The sequence below is a fragment of the Megalopta genalis genome, chromosome 15 (genome assembly GCF_051020955.1).
Source record: "Megalopta genalis isolate 19385.01 chromosome 15, iyMegGena1_principal, whole genome shotgun sequence".
NCBI classification, from domain to species: Eukaryota; Metazoa; Arthropoda; class Insecta; order Hymenoptera; family Halictidae; genus Megalopta; species Megalopta genalis.
Window position 1 is genome coordinate 7,433,827 of NC_135027.1, and position 15,218 is coordinate 7,449,044.

The window sequence follows — 15,218 nt, forward strand, 5'->3', positions numbered from 1 at the left end:
CCGGTTTCAAAACGCCTTGGCGCCGGCAGCGAACCAATTCAGTCAGTTGGCGTCGCGACGCCGCCGCTAAAGGTCTCCGAGCGTCACGTCGTGGTACTACCTCCAAGTTTCGTTCTGCTGACAGGGGCAGAGATAACTGTTGTAAAAAGACGCAGTGCATGCAATCAGTGACCACAGACTGTGTCAGCAGTCTTTACTGAGTGTTTCATCACAAACATTGAAGAACAAGAAACTCTTAAAAAGGACATCTCATCACTTAAATACTTCAGCATAGACACCAGGAATATTCAAAGTGTAAATAAATTTAATTGAGCACTCTAATGCTGCGAATAACGATCGTATCAATATCGTGGACGCCTCAGGAATGCCCTAATTTTTTCCTATCTAGTTGACCTATTAATTCCAAGTAGGGCAGTCCAAGCTAAGAGAACTTGGTCCAGATGATCCAACGAAGGGCGCAAATAATTATGAGAAACGTGATCCAGGCACCAGTTAGAATCAAATGACGAAGAAGCTCGGTGGTTCCTTGGATCATCGTTATACAAGAGCAAATACCCTGTCCATGAAGTTTACTATTACTTCCTGTTAATATGAAAGAATAGGATGAATATAGAGTCCAAAGCAGAAAGATCTTGAAATTTCGGAACTCTGGGACATTTAAAGTGCAGGATCAAGTTCTAAGACGATTCGGGGTCAGCTACACGAAAGCACTACGCCTTGGCTTCCAAAAGCTTCCATCAATCTTGGCAAGTTCCCATTGAGAGAGGAACTGAAGGAATCCTCTAGGAAGCATCGACTGACATTAGCTGAAAAGGCGGAGTTTCTTTATCCGAATTTAACTGGCTTCGAGCCGGAGTAACGCTTCACCCAAACAACTCAGTTTAATCATTCGATCGATTGTCGTCTTTTCTAAAACCTCCCCTAAAAGCATCTCTGCGGATCGCTTCGTATTTAGACAAAATCTGAAATCGCTGAAGGCAATTTTCTAGTATCGCACAAGACTTTGCAGAGCCCGCAGGGGAGCACTCGACCCCTAAACCCGTCGACACGTTCGCTCAATCTATTTATTGCGAAGATGCACCCGAGGTCGCTGAACCGCGGGATGTTATTCGAATAATTTTAGACAGAGTCAAAATCGAAAATCGAGAAGCTTTGACGCACGTGCTTCTCTCGCGTGCAATCCTTCTGATGTATCCCCTAATGAATAGTTTCCGTGTTCTGATCAGAAGGGTCGCGGCTACGAAGGCGACAGTGTGATAGATGCCAGAATTCTCGAAGTTCGAACAGCCGGTCGGTAGACTATCTGATGACGGCGTGATGAATGAACCCTCGGCCACCCGAGAACATCCCACTGACCCGTGACCGATTGTCGGGTGACCCGATTATCTGCCATAAACTCCGCGCTGGAATCCCGACGGCGACCAATTTTGTTGCCTATTTATATTGTGGTCGCGTGTATTCCTGGATCCTCGAGACATCCAGAAATCAAAATCTTTTTCTGTTCGGCGAGGCTCTTTCGGACGCGTTCGGAATATGTGATGTACATTGATGATGCTGTGCAAGCCTGTGTTAGTTTAGTGCTGCTGGAGGATCTGAGGAGCAGCATCGTCGGTGCAGTTGAACTTTCCACAAGTCGACGGAAAAGGGACAAGGATTAGATTACTGCAGACTTAGGCAGTGAAGCTGAAAACTCTGGTAGCTGCTTTGAGAAAGAGAAGAAAGTTAGCTTCCTTCCTCCGAAGTGCTATCCAGTAGTCATTTCGTCTTCTACTGTGATAGTTTCAGTGAGGAATTAGGAACGTTAAGTATCATATACAGGACATTTCATTGCCAACTGTAAAAGACAATCTGCATCTTAATTCCAAGGCAAATAGAGGTTGTAATAGAAGTATCTCTAGAGATTCTCTAGAGCTTCTCTCGTGATTTATTATACCCGCGAAAGTCGACTTGCTGCCATTAGCACCCCTAAGTGGAGGACTTTAAGGAGAGAAAATATCACTGACCCAGCGTGGAGCTTCCCTCTTGGGATCCTTCGTTGCTCAGTTAAGTGGATTATGTGAAGCCGTAAGCAGGATTCGCCATCTAGGTCGCTAGAAAGTGATTATAAATTTAAAAAAAGGAAAATCGATTAAAGAAAGAAGATGTCGAGCTCTCCAGGTGCCCGGAAGGGTCCTCCAAGGCCGACGATCCAGCTTCCGCTGCCAGGACAATACTACTCGCAAACATATGTGCCGACACCTTATGGTCAGACCCCGATACCGATGACCCCGGTTTCGGGTCAGCCACAGGTGATCTATGCGAACAAAGCCAGCGAGTTCATGTTTTCACAGTTCAAGGGTATCAAGCACTTGACCAAGTCTGGGCTGAGCGTTGGGGAGAAGAGCGCCTTCTGGCTATACGAGAAGGTCCGACGAACATTCCAAAATAATCAGTTTTGCGCCCTGATCAGATCGAGCTAATTGCTGACGCGTTTATGATTTTTGTGCGTAGGTCAGTTCCTGGAGCAAACGATGGTTCACGCACATTTTCTTATTTGTTGTCGTGCTTTTGTACAGTATCGGGGGTGCGATGATCTTCGTGACGATCGAGGGAACCAACGAGGATGTCGTGCACACTAATATAAGAAAGGAGAGGTGAGAAATGGTCATTGTGAAACCATGTCCTAGATTATCAAGCAGCCGTTGAGTGTTATCGCACTATCCGTAAATTGAAATGCATTTTGATCTGCATTATAGGTACAGACTTTAGCTTCTTTGTTGACCGCTGGATGCTAGCTTGATCGCCATTTTAGTTCCGGGGCTAAATGCGATATTAAAAGTGTCTATCTTTAGAGTATATTTTTTTAAGTTTTATAATTTTTTATTGCTAGATTTTTATGCGAAATGAAAATTGTATGTATGATATTTATTTCTTTTCTTGGTAGTTCTAGTTAGTCAAAAATTGTAGAGCAACATTTTTAAACTCTCTAATCAAATTCACAAATTTTGGTTGCGTATTGAGAAACAGCGTTTGTAAATTATGATGCACTGTATTCTTTAACATAGGCACAAACTCTTAGCCAGCATTTTTGTTGAATGCTGAATAGGGTGCTGTATATATTGACGCTATTTTGGTTTCAGAGCTTAAATTCTAAAATTCTAAAATTTCTAATTCTAAAATTGTTTAGCTTTAGAAGTACGATTATTATGTATTATGTTTATTGTTATTCAAGTATGCGGGACATTTTTCTGTATATTCTTGTCCAGATTTCATAGCCTTACATTGCTAGATTGCAGATTTTTATGCAAAATAAGAATTGTATGCATTCATTGCAAGGTTCGAAAACTACATATACATTTATTCTACTTCTGAACAATTTTATTAAGTTGAAAATAATATAACAGTATTTTTAGATTCACTAGTAAATGGTTCAGGGTAGACATTTTTGTTCCTTTATACGTTGGAATCAATGACCACTTTCTGTAAAATGGATGATGATCCTGACAGATCTAGAACGTTCCACGGTTTGTTATTTTTGATTCCAAACACACAAACTTCTCGGTGCTCTGTCAGTCTGTCGGCAATTCCGTTTCGTCTGAGATAGGATTATTAGTTTATGCAATAACGCTCGATTCCATACTCCGATGTTCCCAACCTTCGTCTCCATGAAAATGGCCTCTAGATGCAGGTGTATACGTGACCCTGTTGTGTACGATATCAATCGCATCTCGAAGTAAATGAACATGTATAGAAATTAACATCGCGACACCTCGAGAAACATCACGATTATAATTTTCAACGATGAGCAATTAATCACACGCGGCCCGAGGCTCATCGACTTTATTAAGTAATTATGGATTCGCTTAAACAGAAATCTAATTTGATGGCGGCGATCTGTGTAGATCACTATACGAGATTGAAATATCTAAAAGTGATAAAGAGATTTAGTGCTAATTATTGTTTGTTTGAAACTTTTATTCTTCGAATTCAAGGAAAAGTGAATTAATGATATTATTCATTTAAAAAAGTCGTATTAAAATGAATATTTTTAGTCTAATCAGATCTTAGCACTGGAACTCATGTTTACATACTTTAATGCGTACGTTTCAACTGCTAAGTAGTCCGATTCTTAATCTGATGGTACAGTCGACACGCAAGCAGGTTTGAAATTGCCACGATTATGTTCCACGGTGACAGAGAATATCCACCTTGTTTTGAATTTCAGCGTCGAATTATTAAAATACATCTGTATAAAATATTATGAAGAGTTTTCATAATATCTCTTTTGTATTTCAACGCCTCAATACCCATCGTTATGAAACATTAGATATTAACATTCAGGGAATTTTTCATTATTGAAATTTCAGCAACTGTATTTCCATGAGTGAAAATGTGACAAATTGGAAAGACATGAATGATACGTACATTTTTATGAAAAATATTTGTATCGTTCACTTCTTCTGAAAAATGTTTCGAAATATTTTTCTCATTTTTTAAATTTTTATGAGTGTGCAAATATTAAGCTGTACGAGTTTTTACCATGTGTCAAAACAATAATGTCAAAAGTTAACAGTATCTTCCAGCAAATGAGTAGTAACAAAGAAATTTTCCAGCCTAAAATTTCCCAATCCACTGATTATTCACAGAGAACTTTTCGAGCTCCACTAATTATAGTAGACGGTAATTACACGCTTAATGAGAGAATTCTCAGTTCCGACAAGCATAATCAGCGCCAACGCATTCCTCGACTCGCTCCACTGTGGACTGTGGCCGTGGTTTCGTTCTTTAAAGCCTGGTCGATTTTTCCACAATTTAAATAGATCAACTTCAAGACGAAGGTCAGTTTGTGTTTCTCTAGCACGTCACAAAGCCAGCCGTAGCGTGACCCATCTGATAACAGAAACAGTACATGGTCCAATTGCTCACCTTGGCAATGGCTGCGATTAAGATTTCTCTGCAAATCATTTTCCTTTCCCTTGAATGCGTAGATTGCTAGTTTTGTTGTGATTCTTGCTACAATCTGATGGCGATTGATACGATCGCTGTTAATTAAAAAAGAACATTACGTTCCCGGTGTTCATTAAATATTAAATTTATTTAAGCAATACTTCAACAAATATTTATAATATTTACTATTTGTACGTAGGTATGTACATTTACAGTACAAATATCCATATTTAATATTTGCATGTTTTAAATTTAATTCACACCTGTACCATACAATTTCTATTTACTTCGTTTATTTATTTGCATAGTGATTTCGTGCAAATAGATATAATAGAAAATATAAATGCGAGTGTAAAGGGTTACGTTGCTAGCACAGCTGTTGCGTAACAGTTCCGCGAAAGTGTCAATAAAATTGTTAAGGTACAAACATAGCACGTGTCACAGAAAATGCACACAGTTTATCAACGTTCCATATACATATTTTCAAGAACAATCGCGTGTAGTTCTTATTCGAGGACGAAAGGAGACCGCATTATAACCATTGTCGTCGGTCAGTCTGGTTGAAATCGAAATTTCTCATAAGATTCTGCCATTTCGTCCCGGATAAATCGCATAAAGGAAAATCGTTGTCGCGATGGCTCTATAGCTTACCCCCTTAACGATCAGAAAAACAAGAGAAACGAGGAAGGTTGGATCCGACGGAAATTGATAGCCTCTTTTCTCCTACATTTTGATCTCGGCTTTGACCTCAGCTTTTCGGTATTATTTCATTTCAAAATTGATTCGTAAATTATTGACATCGCTGAATCGGAAGCCGAAATTGCAAAGATAAGCTTAGCATACTTTCGTTTACAATTCGAGAAAGATTATTTTGCTTGTTGGGAGAATATGAGGAGGATGTAAAGTGTTTTCTCGGAGACAACAAAAGGAAAATCCATTTGCTTGGGTATTTCTTTTTCAATTTTAAAAGAACACGTTTTATACAACGCAATCAGAAATAAATCAAATATTTTGCAATATCTAAAACCTAAAAATGGGTGAATCTTCACCCTGAGGAACGTATCAGAGTTAAAGAAGTATGGGGCAATCTCTGGCGCAGAATAGAAAAATCATGGTTCAGTGTCAGATCGGTTTTAGGAGATTCGTTGTCATTTTGTGACAGGAACGAGACACTGACAGTGATTAGGGAGCTCTGGAACGACGAAAGGTTGGCCGGGAACACGGATTTATGGGACGGTCGAGCAAGAAACGAGCTGATGAAGTACGAGGAGCTTTTGTACAATTTCTACAAGAAAGGAGTGACGGATCGGGGCCAAAAAGTCTGGACATTCTGGAACTCCGTGTTCTACTGTGGCACTATCTACACTACCATAGGTGAGTCAAAAGATTATGTCTTCTCTTCAATAAGTAATCGCTTTGTTTGCCTAAAACCGCTGTATATCGTTCGCTCCTTCCAATGAAAATTGAAAGTCGAATGAAGCACTTGAAGAATCGACTTGGTTAGCTTGCCAAGTAGCCTCCGAATTAATTGAGCTTCCGAGAATCTAGGTAGGGCATAAAGTACATGGATGCGTTGTAATCGATCAAACTAGGATCAGATTAATTTATCGCACTGTTTGCCGACTGAGAAAATAAACAATATTTCCAATCAACCCGCGACTATCTCAGGAAATTGATTCACGTAGATCGTGGGAAGGGTGATTTCACTTTTGATGGTAAATTCCGGTGTATTTCTGCTAGACTGACGTCACGTAGCGACGCGATCACCATCCGCACGACATTAAATCACTGTTTCCAGCGGGCCAATAAACGAAACGAAGAAAAAAATCGGGAGTGGTCCGCACTTCGGTTTACACCGGTTATAAATCCACCACGGGATCCTGATTTATTTATTCACATCTTCGCGATATTGCGTTTGTTTGCCTTCCGTTGTGGCTGCTAATTGATTCCGCACCGGAAACGGCGGAAATATCGTTTCGTTTGTTTGTTGATTGTTGCTGCAACGCCGATAGTTGCTCGTTGATCTTCAAAATCGTTCTTTCTTTCGTTTCATGGAAAGTCTCGTTCGTTTTCGTCAGCGGTCCTAAGAGATTTCGGGGGATATTCTTGGATCGTGATTGTATCGATCTCAGAAGTGATTCGAAGAGAATGTGTATCATCTTTCTCGAAGAGCATAGGCTAGTTTAGTCCGCCATTTTGTGTGAGCGCTGGTCGCACTTGAGCTCCACGCTCCGCCTTATTTGTATCCGAACATTTAAGAACTGGAGGATGTGAGTTAGAATTCTTTCAAAATATTTGTCGAGCAACTTACAGAAGTGTTTCTTTACCGTAATCGCTTTGTTTCATCTGCATTGACAATTGTAGTCTTTATTTTTTAACCTTTATTTTTCACACTGTTGTTATTATTATTTAGGAAGTATACTTTAGACACGTAAGTTAGAACAACGGTATTGAAACGTATCAGTAATGCATGAGTGAATTGTTAAACAGTATTCTTAACTTTTAACTAGATGAACTTAATTATTACTGTTCTACATTCTTTTCTGTACGAAGTGTACTGTTTTCTAAATAATAACAATAATTTGTAAAATAAAGAAGATATTACCACTACAATCAATGTAAATAGAATGACAAGCGACGCAGAAATTACAGTAAAGAATCATTTAGAAAAGTTGCTTAACACATTTTCAATTGATTTTAATCCACGTTCTTCAGCTTCTGGGCATTTCTATCTTAATAATGTAGATCAGCGTTCCCAATAAAATGCCGCACATCATTACCGGCGCTTGTCTTTCCATCTGCATCTTCGTATTCCTAGGACCATTAAATTGATTTACACAGAGACAGGAAAAGCCATTATTTACAGCGACGCGCTCGCAATTGCCGGCTATTTTCCGATCGAAGGCGGCCAAAGGGTCGTAGTCTATAAAAGCTGGAAAGGAAATAAGCTGCAAAAGAGAAAATTCGAACGAAAGGATGTCATTTTCCACTCATACGAGATCACTACCTATATTTCGCACCGGTGAGCATGCGACAAACTTCGGCGCGTCTCGAGAATACTGCAAATATATTTGATGTTACCGAAACTTTAAAAATATGAAAACTGCCAATAGCTTGCAATATCTGCGGCATACGGATAATACACGTTGTTGGTCACAGCTGCAAGTCGAAATTAATGTTGGAATTATTTCCACGACCCAGTTTTGTTCATCGGTATCTCGGCAATTAGTGGTTCATGGTTGTTCCCTAGACACGTGTGTTATGTTCCCACAAATGAATCGGCAACACCTTGGTGGATCCGGGCTGTTAGTGTATCCGTCGAATAGATTTGCACATTGAATTTATTGATACTGTTAGCGAAAGCGCTGGTAATTTATACAGTACAAATTAGAATAGAAGTTATACATATTTGTATAATTGTAGACGTATTGGGTATAAGTTGAACTTGATTGAGAATTTGGAATACGTTTTCTACGAAGTTGGTAAAGGAATGTTGAAATGATTTTTTAAATAAATTAGAACAGAGAGTAGCGATGCCGCAAATACAAATGAGAAGGAACTAGGGAAATAGTCAGTGCTGGTTTTGACAGTGAAGCTGGTTGTCCACGATGATGGTCCCTCGTGCATAGTTTCTGGCCGTCGAGAAAATATGCCCACGCGTACTATTTCGAGTGGTCGCATTACGTAACGAAAAAGAAGAAACGTGGGTGATGCTCGTGGGAAGTTTAGGCGCCATGCTTTTCGTATTTAGGATTTTGGTAGAAATTGCGCAACATTGTCTCCCACTTAATATTCCTCCGAAAATAAACCCCTCGAAATCATTCATTCCGGCTCTATACCTGTGAAGTTGAAGTTTAAAACGAAATTGTCACTAATTTTCAGTGCTGCAGCATTGTTTCCTTTTATAATAAATATTAACTTAATTACCTACATTTTCACAGAGCGAAGGTTTCTGTAAAGTTACATATTGAAGGAAAATTGTAACTAATTTTCAATGCTTCTAAATTACTTTTCTTTTCTCATCGTGAATATCTTTCTCTGTTTAATTTCACCATTTAGAATGTTCTTCACATGGGAAAGATAAAGATAGACATTGATATAACCCGTTGATCACTTTTCTATCAGAACAGTCAGGTTATTGTCTTGCGCATCACGTGCGTTACACATGCATAAAATCCGCGTGGTTCCATTAGTGCATCGGCCGATCCACCTGACACTCGTTGAAATCACCAACTTATAAGTATTTATAGCGACCCACATTCCACCAGGTATATTCTCTATTCATCAATTGATCTGCCTAGTTATTTTTATAGCTACTGTTTATGTACCTCACAGTTCGGATGCCGACCGATTCGTTTCCAAATTTTCTGCTCGTTACTTTCCTACAGCATACACGTCTAATTGGTCTAATGGCACAGTGGGACGATCATTAATGCATCATTGTAGACACGAACTATACGCAATTATTTACGCGCCGTTGGGCCACTGTGATAACTCAACTGAATGGAAAATATGTATGTAGTGTAGTCAGGAAATAATGATGGCCAATTGTATTAGATAAATTGTCAATTACGAAATAATTGAAATTCATCTCTATAAATCAGAACGAAATTATATCTTACGATTTAAACAGATTGTACTCTTATTTGATTTCATTATGTTTATTCTTCTAGCAATTTTCATAATTTCTGACTGAATAAGAAGGTACCATTTGTACTAATTAAATTTATTAATCGTTACAATAATTTTATTCATACTTTTATATTTTATATAAATAATATATAATATGTATATAATAATGTATAATAATTTATATAATAAGTATTCCTTCATAACATTCTATAATCACAAAAATATTCGAAGGCAATAACAAAGATATCTGTCGATAAAAAGGTACCCAAAATGGATAACGTCGTTCAACGGCAACATGTCAATATAGATGTCTGCTCGAGGATGTTTTAATAGCACGGCTCGTTTGTTAAAACTGTATTCCATCGTGGGAGAGATATTCGAGGAATTGTCGCGAAAGAAATCACGACATCGAGAGCGTTCAAGCTTTGAGTAGAATAAATTGCTGAACAGCCCTTCACCTCGATTGCACGCTGTTTCCAATTGTTTTCCATTATTTCATGTCCGGATTCGACCTCAATGTATCCATGTACATTTGCCACACGTTCGTAGCTGCGAATCTCGGTTTTCCGCATCTCCAGTGACGAATAATATGGAAACAATCACTGCGAGAGCTTCCGTAGAGAATACAAAATGGCAGGCACGTTGAGCGAACGTCAGAAAATTTAATGAATTCTTCGTGACTTCAGATGCAGGAGAATTGTTTGTAATTAGTTTTCTCTTATATAAACTTCCCGCTTATCGAATTTTTTTTATTATTTCTGAGAACTGCAGTCTCTGCAAATATTAAACCGCGAACTTGCCAGCGAACGTTGCAGTTAATTTGATGAATAAATCGATAATTTCAAAGATTGCGGTCTTGGTAAATTTGTGGTCATAAGATGGTACATAAAGCGGTCCGTAAAATAAAATTCGCAAGCAAAATAAAGCATGCGGTACGAATTCGAAGAAATATGCTCGCCACTGTAACCGCTGATCGTCTCAATAAACAAATTTATTGGCAGTTGTAATAGGGACGTTTCTGGCGCATTATCGACGCGCTATGTAATTCATAGACTTCTATTCACGAGGACATCGAGATGTATCCTTTTGTGTTCCATCCGTACTTCTGTCTGAGATGTTTGACGCAGACCCTTTGTCTTCCGTACGTTTTGCGCTTAGAATTCGTCGAGGCAACGTTTTAGTTTCCCTTTATCCAATTTTAGCAAAGAAATCGTTCAGTTCATTCCCTTCCCTCGTGTTTCATAGTATCACGAAAATCGCTGCAATGGAACTTCGTTCTTTCACTGAGCTGAACGTATAGAGACGTAACGTTGACAATGAATGACTCCGAAGATAAAAATATGCCGCCATATGCTAATATGTTGAATGATGCAACCGGCGGAATTTTTTGAACGTTCGTAATTATATTTGTACAGTTTCTTTGGTTCATTCGCAACATTCACTTTGTGTGTCTCCGCAATGTTTACACATGTGCACAGATTATACATTTTCAGCATGTGAAATATTATACGATTTTTCGATCATTTTGTGAGATATAGACAATAAATCAAACAGTATATTGTTTTATGTTACAATTTATTTAATTGTTAAATCAGTCAGGAGAAATACTGTGTAATTTTTCTGTCCACGGTTTGTTATATATCGTAAACTTTCTGAATATGTTGACTCATTTTTGGTACTTTGTGAAAATAATCGAACAGAATTCCTACCCCTCCCCCCCTTCCCATTAGAAGGTTTGAATTAAGCGAGCACTGAAATAACATTTATTTTTCTTAGAATCCAAGAGTGTTGTGTATAAATATTGTTTCTCTCTAGGAGATTACTTTTTCTTGTTAGTCAGAGTGTGAAAGGCGATGAATCACCGTTACGAAAAAAGGAGAATACTATTAGTCACCATACGTTTCTCATTCGGTACAAAGAAACCGACGCGATTATTGGCCACTTTATTTTGAGGACTCGGTCGGGCTTGACTGCGACTTGGTAGCTCTCCAAAAAACACATTGATACGTGTTATCTTCCACACGTGCCATTTATTATTTCTCGACAACGGCTGACGTCTCATTTTTCGTCTAGTCAGGATGATTTTACAATCTTTCAACGCTTCATTCTGGACCAGTTGCCTAACAATACAGATCAATGGGAAACAAACATATTTTTCATCAATTGTTAAACAGCAAATTCGTTCATAAACAGCTCGCCCGACTATTTCTCCTGACACTATTATTTAAGAGCTAAAGAAATTCTATTCTGATAATACTACACAAAACCACATCAAATTTTTATGGAAGGCTTGATTTTCAAAAGAGTTCGCTTTGAAAGTTGGTCTCCGGGGATCAATAGAGTTATAGCAACATCGTTCATAAACTAACGACTCGTCTTGAATGAAAACAACCTGCAATTTCTCTTGGCTCTATTATTTCAAATCTAGAATAATCTAAACATTTTTAAATAAAAAGCACGTCAGAAATGCGAAACAAAATCCTTCTACAAGGCTTCCGAAAGAGATCACTTTCGAAGTTGGTGTTCAAATCATATTCGTCATAAGTAGAAATGGCCAGCAATAGTCAGACGCACTGTAACATAATTGACAACGCAACTTGCAGCAATTCAAACTATGATGTCTCTACAAAATTGTGAACAAATTTTGCTTCATAATTATAATAACAACAACAAATTTGAAGAAAAGCAGAAGATTTATAGAGTAGCGATCTCGCGATTGCTGTCGTTGCTAACATAAGTCCTAAGCGTTTTGCATCGGTGGGAAATTCAAGATTACGTACTCAGTGAAATTTCCGCGGCCGGAAACAAACTGAAATTGCCAGGTCGACGAATCGGGTCTGGCCGGTTTAGGCACTTTGTCGCTCAGTTTTCAATTTCGCGAGGGAAAAAAAGTACTTGACTAGTTATACCCGGGCACAATAGATGTTTATCTATGTTTATTAAAAGCAGCGCGGAGCTCGCAGCGTTAAACTTCTTGTTTGTATCCCACGTCGCCGTCCGTCCTCGTTACGCACAAAAAAACACTGGGATCACGAGAAGATAAAAGTTAGTATCGCGAGGCGGATACAGGAATTAGAAAAAAAATGTGAGAAACCTGCAACAAAGTTTGGCGTTTCCACCTGATAAACAACAAGGGAAATTAGGTCGATAATGTGCGTTCAGCTGATCATTAAGTCCGTTTCCTTATCAATTGTTCTGCTAATTGGAAACTTTGCCGATTCGCATGAGGGAGTTCAGAATTTAACGCTCGCTGGAACATTATGCAATCTTTCGGAAAGAAAGTTCAGAAAGTAAAAGAAGAACTAAAAATTCGCTGTCTTATATGTGGAAGGCGTCAGTACTTTTATCTGATTTCGATGGCCAACGAACTATGGATTTTAAGCATCTGTAAAGGAAATAGGTTCTGACTTGAAAGAATAAAACGATGAATAAAAATTATTGACCTCTCGCCCTATTGACATCGTGTCAGACTAGAGTTCGAACATAATTTACTAACTGCCAATGTTATTTGATTTTTCTGTTGTTGATGTCTGAAAATTAATATTAAGAAAGGAGAATTATAATAAAAGATGTGCTAATCAACATATAATAGCTCACGATAGTTTTCGAACAATATTTCGACCAAATCACTTGAATTTTTTTGAGCTGCTGGAAGGACTAGCACACTAAACAATGTCTACAGAATTAAAAAAAAACTTGTTCGGAATGTCAAGCGAAAATAAAACACGTGTGTTGCAATTTTTGTAACAAATTGTTTGGACATTGTCTAAAGTTATACCGTTTTGAAAATTGTTCGAAAACCTTCGTGAGCCACTGTAGCTGTGAAGGTGTTAAAGATCTGCCTCTTGGGAGATGTTAATCAAAGTTGATTATCAGCCAAGTGCATTTGATCCTCGAAGTTTATTGAACGCAGTCAAAGCAAACGTTCTGGCGTAAACGTATAAGAATTTAGTGTATGACATATTTTCACTTGTCGAATTTCAATTGTCGCACCAGCATGTATTGAAACTGGAAGGGATTGTGCTGAGGTCAGAAAATGAAATTGGAAAGGAGCGAAACTTTGACACGGGAAAATTCTTTCGGAAGAAATGTTATTCACGCATGATCGAAGACGGCGTGGACACAAAGCAAGGCGAATTGAAAATTGAAGATGGACGCGTTCGACGGTGAATTTATGAAAATTTTCATGAGCCATGAAAGAGACGACGATTGAAATAGAGATCGATTAAAGGGACGCCGAGGTGTTATTGAAGTTCGCGCTTCTAATTGACAGTATACCACCGACGAGCCTCCCGCACTATGGATTTTCAGTGTCTTCCGTACCGGTTCTATTCAGCCGAGCTTTTCATCGCGATAGGATTTATATTTTCCTACAAATTCCTGTTGACCTTGAACAGAAAGCATCAAATACTCTATAATTAGAAGAAATTACTAAATAGAATATTTCTCATTTAACTTGCACATATGATACAGATTGTTACATTAATTATATATTTTGTTTGTAGTCTTACTATTGATTTTGCATTTCCTTTTTGGGTCAGTTTTTGAAGCAGTCTGTATGTGCCTCTTATACAATATTACATGAATTATGCATCAGAGTGACGTACAAGTTTCGAATCTTTTTTCCGCTCTTTAACAGGGAAACTCTGTTCAAATAAATCTCTTGATTAACACTTCGTAAATGACTACATTCTAAATAGAAGATTCTAATAACTTAGCTACAAGAATTGCTGTGTGCAAAAATGCTGCACCGACAGTCCCTGAATACGAATTATTATTCTCAAACAAAACTAAGCATCAAAAGGCAAGACACTTTCATAAAAACTACAAAGTACTATGGCCCGTTTTCGTGAAAAGAAAAGAACTAAAGACACATATGCAGTCACAATGGTTGTTCATTCCACTTCTGTTTCTCATATACTACAGGTAAGCCTGGAAATATTGAAGCGTAGTGGACGATTGTTATGACGAACGCTGTACCCTGCAACGATGAAAAGATAAGGATTCCGGATTGTATCGATTATTGGACACGTATATTAAATTGCGATACGTGAAATATCCGAATCTTAACCGTTCGTGCTCAAGTGGCGATTTTGAAGCACCATTAAAAATTGAAAACGATTTTCATATTGCTAATGTTTGTTATTGAAGATCGGTGCATGAAGAAGGATGACCTTTAGTCACTTGACCAAAGTGCAAAGAGTTAAAATATTTTGTCGGTGTACTCCCTACATCCATCTTCACGGTTACACCAAGACGATTCTCCTTAAACCCAAGTCTCTCTAAACCCCTTAAAGTCTCCTTAAATCCAAGTCTGAACAAGATGTTCATAAAGTGAAAAGATGGAACAAATTCTTTCCTTACGAAGAAATGATGGATCAATAAAACGCTTTACTTTAAATCCTAGCAACGAAAGGGAGCAGGACTTGAATAATACATACAACAAATACGGTAGCCTAAAGTTACACAAGCTCGCAAAGGATCACTGTCATCTTTCAATTACTGCTAACGATGATCTGCTTCATAAAGAAACAGTGTTCACAATCATCGTCCTATACGCAACCGTGCAAACTATTCAGAACAATTGAGAAATGGTGCAATTAAACTTTCGTATACAATTGTGGCATTATTCATGAACATCACTTTGTGACGTAGTCTAT

At 38.3% G+C, this 15,218-nt stretch overlaps 1 protein-coding gene across 1 annotated transcript; it reads left to right on the forward strand.

Annotated features, from left to right (window-relative positions):
- The first annotated feature begins 32 nt into the window (after positions 1 to 32).
- Positions 33 to 14,964, forward strand: LOC143260571 (uncharacterized). The gene is made up of 4 exons (XM_076526511.1): positions 33 to 2,405; positions 2,491 to 2,633; positions 6,089 to 6,300; positions 14,485 to 14,964. The coding sequence occupies exons 1-4, from the start codon at positions 2,142 to 2,144 to the stop codon at positions 14,508 to 14,510; spliced, it is 645 nt and encodes a 214-aa protein (XP_076382626.1). The 5' UTR covers positions 33 to 2,141; the 3' UTR covers positions 14,511 to 14,964.
- Positions 14,965 to 15,218: the final 254 nt, after the last annotated feature.

What these genes read in the sequence shown, in the direction of transcription:
- LOC143260571 (XM_076526511.1), top strand. Translation starts at nt 2,142, where the DNA reads ATGTCGAGCTCTCCAGGTGCCCGGAAGGGTCCTCCAAGGCCGACGATC. An exon ending in ACTAATATAAGAAAGGAGAG is followed by an intron (nt 2,634 to 6,088) that starts GTGAGAAATGGT and finishes ATTTTGTGACAG; the next exon opens with GAACGAGACACTGACAGTGA. An exon ending in CACTATCTACACTACCATAG is followed by an intron (nt 6,301 to 14,484) that starts GTGAGTCAAAAG and finishes CATATACTACAG; the next exon opens with GTAAGCCTGGAAATATTGAA.